The 13,335-nt window shown below is 44.7% G+C and overlaps 1 protein-coding gene across 7 annotated transcripts in view; it reads left to right on the top strand.

Annotated features, from left to right (window-relative positions):
• Nucleotides 1–13,335, top strand: part of MEGF11 (multiple EGF like domains 11) — a 253,689-nt gene that overhangs the window by 151,195 nt on the left and 89,159 nt on the right. For all 7 annotated transcript variants that reach the window (XR_004498864.1, XR_004498863.1, XM_033516902.1 and 4 more), the window contains 2 exons: nucleotides 7,874–8,120; nucleotides 10,027–10,147. Coding sequence is in view for 5 of the 7 variants with exons in the window: in XM_033516902.1 (XP_033372793.1) it covers nucleotides 7,874–8,120; nucleotides 10,027–10,147 (368 nt within the window). In the remaining 2 variants the exon portion in view is untranslated. The remainder of the gene's footprint in view (nucleotides 1–7,873; nucleotides 8,121–10,026; nucleotides 10,148–13,335) is intronic.

Genomic DNA, 13,335 nt, shown 5'->3' with positions numbered 1-13,335 from the left:
TTATTTAGATGATTCAGAGTAGGAAGAAGCCCGTGTGGGTATTGCATGTGGCTCTTCCACACCAGGCACCGCCGTTGTGTCAACAGCTCCCAGTCTCCGGGCACAGAGACCTCTCTGAGCAGCTCTGCAGCCACCAGCCCTGAGCCCCTCCAACAGTAATTTCCTGAAAGCTGCATTCCTCCCTATCCCTGTCCTGCAGTGTTTTAGGCGTATCCAGTGTCTTTCTACCCCTTCTTGCAGGCAAAACTGATTTTATTTCTATGCAGGGGCATTACCAGAAAGTTTCATTACCTAGTCAATGAAAACATCTAAAGTCCATTACAGATGTTGAGAGAGAGAATGTTTTACCCAGTTGGAAGACTGAATTTGGAAGTAAGTTACTTGCAGATATTATTATTACAAGCCTGTCCTAGACAATAATAATGAAGTATTGATAGAAGTTTTGCCAGAGCAAAGACTGCTGGGTTTCATACAGAGGAAAGATAGTATCTTCATTTAGTTTTATTAGACTCTTGATACTCTGCCCATGTATTTTTTAATTCACCACAGTAAAATTCTAATTAAAGAACAGACTTTGCCTCCCATTAATATGACACTAAAAAAAAAACATTTTAAAGAATGCAGCATCTTCTCCACAAAAATTATAATGAGAAGACAAGCTGCCAGAGTTGTATAGAATGTTGTCGCTCCCTTATGAAGCGTTTCATGATTTTAAACTCCTTGTAAGATCCAGAGTGTCAGTAGAGTTAAAGGCTCATTAAACAGAGCAGTAATTTCTACAAAAAGAAATAGGAAATATTCTCAGGTTTTTTTAATGTTCTAATTTTCACTTCTTTTGAAGCGTCTGTCAAAATAGCTCGTAGTAGAAATTCTGTAAGCGCCACACTTCGATATCTGTCAGGAGTAGAAGTTGTTTCTTCTTTTTTGCTGCTTCCAAAATATATTGAGTTCATTACAGGATTTGATGAGGCTGACATCCAAACACTTAACTTCTCTTTGACTTGGAGAGATTTTGTTTCCATTTATCCAAAAGACAAACCTCCAGCTAGGTAACTGTTGTAAGCATTCCACAGAATACCGTAGGAATGTTCTTTAAACAAGAATTACTTGTTTAAAGTAAATGTTTCCTCAGAGGGTACTAAATAAACTGCAGGGTCTCTAAAGTGCTGAGCCTGAGTTAGGTACCACATGTTGGAGAGTCAGTGACTAATGAGATCATCATCCAAGATTAAATCAGGGCCCAAATCAGCCACATGTTCCGTACCTGATTCAGAGCAGGAACTTAAGGGAGAATCAGCAAAATCTTTCTTGAAGGATGAAAATCTGTTCTTCTGTCCTTAAGAAAGGTAAAAAAAACCCCAAGCCCTAAGCACAAAATGAGATTGATTGCCTCCTGTGAGTAATAATTTATTCATTTTGGGAAAATCAGCTGATGCTCCCTTCCCAATTTTCCATTTCTACCTGATAAAGACTGATCCATAAACCGAGAGGATGAGACTGATTGTAAGTCCTGCCAGCCTCAGATTAACCCCAGGGTTTTTCCTTTTGGGTGGATACACAAATGCATATTTACATATGCAAAATACATTCTCTGGGCAGTCTTAGAGTTGTAAACACTGAGACTGGCATTTTCTTCATTATAATTGTGTGAGCCGTGACTGAAAGTCTGGCTTTGGAGATAAAAGGAATCCAGGTTTGGGAACCTTAAGGCTGCAAAGCTACAAGCTCAGAAGTCAGCAAGTGCCAGGGTACTCTGTGCTCACATAATTAAAGAAAATATCATAATTCATGGGCTCAAGTACTGAATTACTGCTGTCCTTCCAACCTTTGATCTGACATTTTATTTTTGTGACACCAACTCCATAAGTCAAATGTCTTATTTGTATGGGATGCTCCCTGTTTGATTTGGAGAAACAAATGAAAGCAAATGAAGAATTAGAAAAATCTCTTGAAGAGTGTCATCAGGCTGATGTTCAGGTGGTTCATGAGCAGTGTCAGAGCAAAGCCCTGACATGTGGGTGATGGACTGAGAGCACAGAGCTGTCACCCTCCCCGTGGGCCACTCACTGCACAGAGATTAAACAGCCAGTGGCACATGGCTGCTCCCAGGAAAAATTGGAAGAGGAGTCCTGCTAAGGCCCTGAAGTCTTTAATTTCAGATTGCTTTTAATACAATTGGAATTTTTGAAGCAGGTAGGTAATGAGTTATCCAGGGGTGGCACTGAGTGCCTGCAAATTGCATTTTTTATAGTTTGATTGAGTAGAGGTGAATTTTCAGTGGGGACACCTGAGCACACCCCTGGGTATGGGACAGTGGAAGGTGTCCCAGCTAGAGAAATCAGGGAATTAGAATGCTGGTCTCTAAGCATTTTGAAGAACATTTTTGAAGGGCACTTCAGAAAATGGGGGTTATTTCAAGTGTTATTAACATGTGTTAGATGTTCCAAGGGTGATCAGTCTTCCGAGACAGAGGTTTTTTGGGTTAGAATCAAACAGATCAGCAGGTGATTTGTCAGTGACCTGGCTCATGCCTTTAGCAGTGTGTTGGTGTCACCTGAGGGGCTCAGCGCTGATCAGAGCCAGCAAAAAGTGCTGGGAAGGGTCATTGTAGGGAATTCCCTCTTCATGGACCTTTTTCCAAACCTGTTGCTTGGCTTCTGTTTGCAAAGAACTGTCCCAGAAGGAGTCATGTTTGTGCAGGAAGCAGACACAGTTCAACACAGGGCTGTAATTCTCCTGCTGAATAAAGTACAGGGAATAAAACCCTCATTGATTATTTTAATTTTCCTTCATTCCATTCAGGTATGTTTTACCTTTTGCTGTTTCTTTGCCTGCTTTGCATTAGCTGGGTCAACCATCTGATTCCAAAACTGAATCAGACCAAAAAAAAAAATAAAAGCACCCAGAGCTAAGTCCACTTTTCACCTCAATTTGTATGCATAGAATCATTTTACAACAGTACAGTTACATTAAAAGGAGACTCTAGTCCTAATTTCAAAGTAAATTCTAAAATAATCTCTCTTAAACCATATCCTTTTAGATTTAATAAGTTAATTTTATTTCCTGTTTGCATTTTTAAGGGCTTGTGTCTCATTTAAACATTACAAACGGAATTTGGAAATATTCCAGAATATTGATTATTGAATATGAACACATTCTGTGCTTTAGAAAATTTGTGGAAAGCTTCTTTAAAGTGTGAATTAATTGAAGTTCCCCATCAACCCAATATGGTCCTGAGTCCTTGAGCCAAGGAAACCAGCCTGGGGTTTTTCCAGCTGTGCCTTGTGCAGGATATTTGTGAACATCCCGCTGACTGCAGACCTGCAATACTGAACTGATCCCCGGCTACAAAAGAGCCAAGGGGACCATCAGGGAGGCTGATGCTGATGAGAGCAGAATAAACTCAGACCTAGAGACCACAGTTATGGTGCTGCTGTGACAGAAGATGCTGTTTTCATATTAAGAGTGTGTTTGCAGTGATGGAAAAGCTCTGGAATAAGGTTTCAACTCTGTCTCATTGGGATAAGTCACTCCATAAATTTCACCCCTTCCTTGAGAGTCCTTCTATTGATCTGTTACCTTTCCAAACCCCTGTGTTTGCTTCATTGTGGCTGAGTTGTGCTGCTGCACTGGCTACTGGGTGTCTCCATGGGCCTGGAACACAGCAATTCCCTGATCATTCCTGCAGGGATAATCAGCCCCTGGGGAGCGAAGTGGCACTTCCCAGGCATCCTCGGTGTGTATTCACCAGGACACAACTGCTAACAGGATGCCATGCACCACCACAGCAGAAACATTTCTTCACTGCAGGAGTGGTTAAGCACTGGAACAGGCTCCCCAGGGAAGTGTTGGAGTCACCATCCCTGGAAGGGTTCAAAAACAAGCAGATGTGGCACTTCATGATACGGTTTAGTAGGCACAGGGTTGTTCAGCTGAAAGTTGGACTTGGAGGTCTTTTCCAGCCTTAAGGATTCTAGGATTTTATGATTCTGTTTGCAGAGCCTGCAGGAATTAGCCCTCACTTCAGGAAGGAATTGAGATTTCAGTGTGGGAGTGGGGATGGCAAGAGGAGGAAAACCCTTGGTGCTGCTTTGAGCAGTCTCTATCGAGGGGAGAATCCCTCTCCTGCCACAGGTGCACACCAGAGTGACTGTGCTTAGGCACCCAGCCTCATCCCTTACAGAGCCACATTCATTTTTACTGGTGACAGTTCATCTCCAGCCGTATTTCCAAAGGTGAAAAAGTGAGCAAGTTAGCACGTTTGCCAGGGAATGTACCTGAAATATGGCAGCTCCCGTCAATGCAGCATCTCCCCGGAGAACAGGGGCTGTTTCAGACTCATCCCTCATGGTATTGACATCCCCACATGCAGCTAAGGAAAGCATTTGTACCTCCCTGACATCACCTCTCTCAGGTTGCTTTCCTTATTGATGGTCTGCTTAAAGTCTCTGTATCATTTTGACATTTTTAATGGCATCTGCATTTACAGCGGAGCGCTCGTGTGAGCTTTAATCAGCTCTCTGTTCACACGATGTTGCTGTTATTATTTATCTCTATTACAGTAACACACTGAGGCAATCAACAAGAGCAGGATCAGACTGTGCTAGGCTGGGACTGAGGTTTAAAGTGGTCTCTCCTTGCCCATGGGAGAACTTGCTGATGATCCCAAAGTGCAGCAGGATCCCGTGGCTCTGCTCTCTGTCCCAGGACCTGCAGTCACTGTCACACACCAGCCAGGATTTGCCACACTGATGTATAGAGAAAAACTTAGCTTTTGGTTGCTGAATTCTTTTGTTTCTTCTGTTTTATAATTTTTACCAGGAGCTACTGGATCCCAGTCCTGTAGCCAGTTACACACTCAAGTAGTCTCACACCTGAGTGAGCCTGCTGAGCTCAGTGGAGTTAACTGTACAAATAAGTGCTGGGATTTTAGCTTATCATCCCTGTATGTATCTTGGTAAAGGTACAGAAGTGCCCACAGTGCAGATCTGGGAGTTATCACTGTATCATTATATAAATATCACATCATGTTCCAATGAACTGACTCCACAGTCATTGGAGTCATTGGAGTCCCTGCAATATGGGAATTAGAGGTAAAGGGAAAAAAAACAACAGGAACTGATAAACTTTGAGCAGCAAAGATCTTATTTTCATGTGAGGTAAAATCAGGTGAAGATGAACTTTCATTATCCACATTTTACACTGACACATTGCTAACAAATTTCACTCAATTCCCTTTGGTGAGACTGGGAGGTGAAATTTGCCACAGGGAGGAAGCAAGCATATGACCAAATACTAATTGTAAATAAGTGTTCAAGTAGGATGGACTTACAGAAAAGGAGCTGTGTTTGGGGCAGGCACTGTACAGTTGAAACAAGATGCTTGAACTAATGATGGGAAATGATTTTCCCTTCCTACAAATGGTTTTCTTTTTCCTTCACTTTCTTTCAAAGTGAAAAACACAAACCCAGCAGACAAATTGGATGCTTGGAGCACCCACCTGAGACATGAAAGAGCAAGGATAGAATCATATCTTCTAATGAATGTTATTTATTCATATTAGGAAAATTAATTGCAACTGGAGCTGTATCAGCTCAGAACAAGCCACAGTCTGCAGTCAGGGCTCTGATGTGAGGTGTGGGAAGGCAGGAATCAATCCCCAGAGCATGCAGGATGCAGTTTGATCCCTGAACTCCACTTTCCTGTGCTGGGGGACATCAGCTGTCCTTGTGTGGCTCAGATTTGTGCCCTTTATGGAGATGCAGAACTGCATCCCTTGATGTTCAAGTTGTGCAGAAAACAAATCAGTGTTTCTGGAATGGAAATTGCTGGGGAACTCCAGCAGCTCCAGCAGCTTTGCTCCCTGCCCCAGAAGGCTCACTCAGCCTTAGCAAGTGTCTGTGTGAAATAAAGATAGATCATCTCTTCCCACAGATTCTCAGTAATAATTTAAGTCTTATAAAGAGTAAGATTTTGTTTTCTTGGCTCCCAGTGGTGTTAGAGAGGAGCTATCATCCCTGTTTACAGCTGTGGGGGAAGTGAGGCAAAACAACAAATGATCTGGGATGAGGCACGAGTGGGATCGTGCACAGGGGTACATGGTGTGTTCTGCTCCCTGCAGGACATGAAACCTCTGCACCTGCATCCTCTAACACCATACAGATCTTTTGGAGACCTTGGAATTGTCTTCTGGAGGTTTATTTTGGCTTTTAACACTTGATCAAGAAACACAAATTTGTAAACTGGTAATCAGCAGTGCAAATTAACTAAGAGCTGTCTTCTTTTTCTGCTGGGTGTCCTCACACTGATCAATGAGTATCCTCCTTCTCAAAATGAAGGATAATAAATAAAAATATTGCCAAAATTAATGGATAGAGGCAGTTTTCCAGTGTGGGTTTATAGCCAAGTACTGTAGAAGGAAAGGGCTATGCAATTTCTAGGACAAAAGCACCAGGCTTAAGAGAGCTTTACATTTACCGTGCTAATCCTGGAAACAGATCCAGGGCTGAGAAGCAGCGCGTGTCACCTGGGATTAGTTTCCATGTTTGCAAATAAAAGAGTTTGTGAAGACAGCCCTGTTGCTGGGATTCCACTCTCCTCTCCTGCCTGGCAGTGGGATTTACTCCACTCGCAGGAGGGTTGGTGGTGAAATTGAAACCAGCTCCGAGCACAGCCAGCTGTACCTGGAAAGCGATCAGTAACTCTGTCCTTCCAGAGCACTGTTCTGGACAGGATGAGGGCTTTCTTCATCCTTTCCACAGCTGTGGTGAAAGGCTGCTTAGTGTGGGTAGGGCTGCTGAAGAAATCCTTGTTTTCCTGCTGACTTATTTGCTGAGGAAACCTTGACTTCAGGTGTTTGCTCGAGCTCTGTTGAGTGCAGGCAGCTCAAAGAGGTGTTGTACAGGTGCTGTTTCAATAGCAAATCAGGACAAACCATTCCTGTAAGGCTGACTTCACTCTCCCATCCTCCACATCTTTTCAAAAGAGAAGGGATCAGACTGGATTGTCACATGAAGGGTTCTCCCTGTGCCTTAATGCATTCCATAGGGAACCTCCTCTCCGCATCAGTGGCCAGAGCCTTTGGGGTCCTTCTGTGTTGCTGTTATTAGCACAGGAATTACCTGATATATTCACTCCATACCTTCATCCCTGAGCCTGGGCAGCCTCAGGACATGCTGTCTCCAGTGTTATTGTCTTTCTTTCCATCTATTTAGTCCAGACAACAAAAGTAAATAAATAAATAAGTAAATCAGAAAACAAGCAACACCAAGGAGAAAGCTTTCTTTAGATTATCTTGTATGTTATCTTATGGGAACATAACAAAGAAACAATATTTGATGACATTATTAAATCGAGAGGATTTGTTTGGCAACACCACCTCCCATTAGCAGCACTGCAGGCAGGATGTGACCCCTTTGCATCTAATTCCACTATAAATTCATTCCTTCCAGCAATCTAAAAGCACTAAGAAACAGGATATTAAAAGATTTCGGGCCTGATCCAATAAGGTGTTAAACAAGTCCTCAACTTTAGGTATAACAGTGGTGCTGTTGTGTCCTTGCAGCCTAAAGATGGGCTGGGGGGAGATGCTGAAGCTGGGTCTGGGGGGAGATGCTGAACCTGGATCTGGGGAAAGATGCTGAAGCTGGGGCGGGGCAGGAGGTGCTGAAGCTGGGTCGGGGGCGGATGCTGAAGCTGGGGCGGGGGGCGGATGCTGAAGCTGGGGCAGGGAGCGGGCAGGTGTTAAAGCCGGGTCGGGGGAGGCAGTTTGGGAGCGGGGGCTCCTTTGGAAGGCTCCGGCCGAGGTGCACGCGGGGCTGTGGGGTGAGGCAGCCCCGTGTCCCCGCCCGGGTAACTCCGTGTGTGTCCGCAGGCTGCGACAGCGAGCACTGGGGTCCCCACTGCAGCAACCGGTGCCAGTGCCAGAACGAAGCGCTCTGTAACCCCATCACGGGAGCCTGCGTGTGCGCCGACGGCTTCCGCGGCTGGCGCTGCGAGGAGCTCTGCGAGCCGGGCACCTACGGCAAGGGCTGCCACTTCCAGTGCCAGTGCCACCACGGGGCCACCTGCGACCACCAGACGGGCGAGTGCCACTGCGCGCCCGGATACACCGGAGTGTTGTAAGTGCAGCGGGAGCGCTCTGAGAATCCCCCGAACCCAGTCGGGTCGGCCGCGTTTAACGAGAAGAAATTGGCTGGATTTACACCCTGTTGTACACTGGCCTCTGCAGAAAGCAGCGAACGGGATTTTAGAGAGAATGAATAAAGGGGATCTCTGTTCCTGCTGCCGGCTATACCTGTGCCCCTGAAGGGAGCCCTCAGGAGAGTTTGGGTGGAACAAAGGGTGATGGCTTTAAACTGCCAAGGGCAGGGATAGATGGGATTTTGGAAAGGAATTGTTCCCTGGGAGGGTGTCAAGGCCCTGGCACAGGGTGCCCAGAGCAGCTGGGGCTGTCCCTGGATCCCTGGAAGTGCCCAAGGCCAGGCTGGAAAGGGTTTGGAGCAGCCTGGGACAGTGGAAGGTGTCCCTGCCCATGGCAAGGAGCTGGATCTGGCTTCAAGGTCCCTTCCAACCCAAACCATTCTGGAATTCTGTGATTCCACGTTATTAAAATAAGCTTAAAAGTCGTTTATATTTTCCAACTTGTGCAACAACTTTACCTGTTCCTAATTTCAGAATGTGAATATAATCCAAATCACAGCGGAGTTTTGATAAGCAGTTGGACTTTCTCCTCATTAGCAGTCCAGTGCAGCTTCAAATGGGACTTTTCCATCCCCAATTTATTTGACTTTCAGTCTAACTGAGAAAGCATTGCTGTTAACTCTATCAGCTTAGTATCTAGGGGGTAAATTTTAAGCACAGAGAACAGGGATTTAGCGGTGTGACTCCTATTAACTTTAACGAGAATCATGTAGCTAAATCCCCATCCACCACACAGAAAGTTTACCAGTAGGATTCACAAAATCTGCATATTAATTTTAGGACAGCAAGCAATAGTTTCTTGTTTAAAATTGCCCACAGTGTAACATCAGTTCTCATTAGAGATCTTTCAGTGGTTTCAGAAGTAATTATGTTTTTCAGAATTATTTAAGGGGAAAAGAGAATTTAGTCACTGAATTTGGTTAGAAATCTATTGTAGGTGAGTTAATACTTTTGCAGTCTGTTATTATTTGTTGACCTGCATGAAGGGGAAGGTAAAAAATAACGACAGAGTTAACCCTCATAAATAAGTGATAGGCCTTGTGAATATTTTATTTAGTACCTGATTTCCTCCTAGACTTGTGACCTCAGTGGTGGAAGCACTCACTACTACAGACTCTGCTTACTCTTGGGAGTGCTCCCCTTGACATCAGTGTGTCAGTGCTCAGCAGGGCCAGCCCCTGGTGTTGTAAGAACATCCTCATCAGAGGACAGTCAGTTAGGGGGACAACATCCTGTAGCTTCAGAACCTCGATGCTGAAAACTCTGATGTGCAGATACAGGAGACACTGGGTTTTGCAGGGATTACCCTCACATTGCCCCCCAAGAGTACTGAGAGAGACTCAATGAGCTTAAATAGCCTTTAAATGATGTTGAGTCCTTGCCAGTCCATTATACACTGCAAATGTTAACATTCAGTAGTGACTGGAGAAATTTCAAGCGTTTTAATCCCATCCTTTTATTCTGTTTGCAGCTTCTTTTATTGCCATGTCATATAATTCACATTGAAGGCTTCATCCTGCAACTCATATTTTCCTGGGCTATTTTAATGGTTATGGGTTATCCTGGTGAGATGGGTGGGATTTGGTACATGCATAAAGGTTACACACATGCATCAGCCTTACAGGGCTGGATCCATGGCACATAAACAACCCAGCAGAAATAAAAGGAATCTCAGCTAATTGGCAGTGCCAGCTGAGCCTTACTGAGGTCTCATCATTTGCATGAGCACTCCCATGATGACCTGTGTTGTGGGTTTTCCTGATTTACTGTTTCCTGTAAGTTCTTTGAAATGATCTCTTTGTTTTCTGTTCTCTCTCCCCAAAGCTGTGAGGAGCAGTGTCCCCCCGGCAGCCACGGAGCCCAGTGCGAGCTGCGCTGCCCCTGCCAGAACGGGGGAGTTTGTCACCACATCACTGGGGAGTGCTCCTGTCCTGCTGGATGGATGGTGGGTACTGCTCATCCTCACTCAGGGCTTGGAACTGCATGTTCATTGCTCACAGCCAGGCTCTAACAATTCCCCAACTGGCAATTTGCTGGGTGTGCACAGCAGCTCCACAGGCAGGCCACCAGTTTGGGACCTGCCACCTTCCCTGGAAGTGTTCCAAAAACACGTGGGTGTGCTGCTTGGGGACAGGGGTTAGTGCTGGGTTTGGCAGTGCAGGGGGAATGGTTGGACTTGATCATCTTGTAGGGCTTTTCCAGCCTCGGTGGTTCTGTGATTCTCTGGCTGGTAGGTGCCAGCACAGAGTTTAAAAACAGCAGCATGACACGAGACAAGAGAGCTGTCTGTGACTTCCAGTTACTTGGAATATTCCCTGCAGCCTTAGGCAGTGCCCTCACACAGGACAGAAAGCTCAAAGCCCAGCATTGTCAGAGGTACAAAGTGTCCTGTTCCCCTTCAGAGGAGAGGGAGAATCCAGGGGGAAGCCGTGGCTCAGGCAGGCAGCAGAGCTGAGCCCAGGGCACAGAGGCTGGTTCAGTGCCGTGCCCTTGCTCAGGAACTGCTGCCATTGATTGCAGAGATTTGCTTGTGTCAGGGCTTGCACTGCAGAGAGACAGCTGCCCTAACCTTTCATCCTTTGTGTCAGAAAAGCAAGGCCAAGCATTTTCAAAGTCCTCAACTTTATCAATAATGTAATAATGAACTCTCTTGGGGCGTGCCAAGTCTCACAGGCCTTCATCCCATTTAGCTGTACTAAACTTCCTGGCATTTTTCCTGTGTCTGACAATTAGTCTCTTGGCAAAGTTGCTGGATTTTAAAGCATGCAAGTACTCTGAATTTTTATTTTTGCATGGAAGGCCCTGCAGATCATCACACAACTTTGACTTCTGATGAGGACCCTCTACCTGTATTAACATACAAAAGCTGAGAGAGAGGTTTATGTTTCTTTCCATTTGTGCCTCAACTGTTTTGAGTTCAAAATCATCAGCTGTGAGTTGTTGCTGTACATCAGCAGCATGGGAGAACATTGCTGTCCATAAGATTTGGTTGAAAATACTTCGAACTGGAGAGCTGGCATCTCTCTAACACCACCCAACATGGCAAGGGTGGTCATGAGGTTATTCCATTTCAAATGACAAAGACAAAACTTGTCTGAAGTATGAATATGGCCCCTTGCCCTCACCTGGCAATCAGTGGTGGCAAAAAAAAGGTTCTTTCCTTGAGCACTGGAGCATTAGGAAAGAAATTCACATATTTTTGAGGGTCTGTCTGTCCATTCTGGCACTACCCCCTAAGAAGAGATCAATAAAGTGGTTCACATAAAAATACTACTTTTTCCATCTCTCCTCCTGCATACCAAGATTTCTCAGGATCTGAGTTGTTCTGCTGTATTCTTCCTTACTTGTATTTTATCAGGAGTTTTTTCTTCTTTTTCAAAGTTAAAACATCACTAAACAATTAAGAATATCAGAATAGAACAGGAATTGTCTTTTAGGATGCAGCACAGACCCTAAGAGGAACCAGAGCACTGCACAGCAGCTGTGGTTATATTCTGGCCCAGTCCTACCCAATTCCTTACAGCCTGGAGTTCCTTTTATGCATTTTTAGGAGCCCAGAGAGACTTTTCTGAAAACTGTGTTGTTGGCTGCTCTGTCCCTGGAGGAACCCTAGAGTTAACAATTGATGTTTGAAACAAGCATAACTGAAAATTGAAGAGAGAGATCAAGTATTCTGCAGAAAGAAACTGAAATTATAAGTAAAAGCACTCAGCTTGTAAATGTTGAGATTTTAAGTATAAAGGGTCTCTCCAGGGTTTTAATGAAAAGCTGGTAATTCAGTGTACAGAGGGGGATAAAAAGTATGTTTTCATGCTATATTTTTAACTCTTGGTGGTTGGAATGGTTTGGGAAGTGAGACATGAGGGGGCTGTAAACGAGCAGGCGAGATGGGATTGCTAGACAGCATTCATTTTATTTCACACCACGGATTTCTGTGACACCAGGAATTTTACTTGCTGATTTTGAGGCTTAAGACTGCACATATATATTGAATATACCATCATTTTGGAAGGAGAGAATTCTCCCTAGATTTATACAGGTGCAAATCCACTTGGACTTTATTGCTGCTGGATGAGCTGCAACTTTTATCAGTTCCTAGGTTGGCTTATTAAGAGGAGCTCAGCTCCCTCAGGGTTTGGTGGGATGGGGAAGGGGAGGCAGTGACTTTACAAAGAGGAAGTTCTGGGGTTCTGAGGTTCTTCCATGGATCTGCCATCTTCAAAGCCTGGTTCTTTTATGACTTGTAATTTCTTTCCTCCCACCAGCGCCGAATCTCCCAGCAGCACGCGTTCCATGGATGGTGTCCTCTGGGATTTTGCTGCCCCATGGGTTCTTCACCAGGAGGATGGTGGCCAATGGCCTCTATTGTTGAACAGTCAACAGAACGTGCCTTCCAGCATCCCATAATGTTGGGCTTTTTCCACTTCTGTGCCTTTGTGGCTGTGGAGTTTAGTGGGTGGCTGCTTTAGGGCCTCATTAACAATTTACAGGTTTAATTCTATACATCTTTCTCATTTGCAATATTAAATTCTCCAAGCGCTCTCAGGAAGTGGGGAGAGAAGTTAATTTAGCATTTACAACGCTTCTCAGAAGCCCTTTGAAGGACTAGATCTCTGTGCTCAGAAAAGCAGCAATATTTCCTGACGTGACAGAACATTTGTCACCAGCAACGCCCCCTGTTTGGCCCCAGACCCCCTTCCCAAGGCATGGTGGTGCCGTGGTAGTGCAGCACATTCTGCTCATCACTTCTCTCTTATTGATTCTGGGCATTCATTTGAAGCATCATTTGTATTTTTGTCTATTTTTCTTTCTGTTGAGGATTTTAAACGTGGGGGTGTCTGAGAAAACAGAGCAGAAAACAAATCTTTTCTGTCCTACAAAATACAGCAAACAATGTCAAAAGCAGGAGCTGATGAGATCAGGGCCTTAAAAAAGGTGCTGATGGGGTGAACTTTGCTGATTAGATGTATAAGCAGCAGGAAATGTTGGTCTGACATTTGATCCTCTAGAGAGGGATGTTTTGAATTCCCTTAGTACATATTAATGCAAAAAGTACAGCTAAAGATTCTCTTGGCTCTGGGGGGATGCATCCCAGAGTATTGCTTTCTCATCATTTGTTGATAGAAATCCTGT

The sequence above is a fragment of the Parus major genome, chromosome 10 (genome assembly GCF_001522545.3).
Source record: "Parus major isolate Abel chromosome 10, Parus_major1.1, whole genome shotgun sequence".
Lineage (NCBI taxonomy): Eukaryota > Metazoa > Chordata > Aves > Passeriformes > Paridae > Parus > Parus major.
The sequence above is the reverse complement of the archived record's forward strand: the minus strand, read 5'-3'. Positions and strand labels throughout refer to the sequence as shown.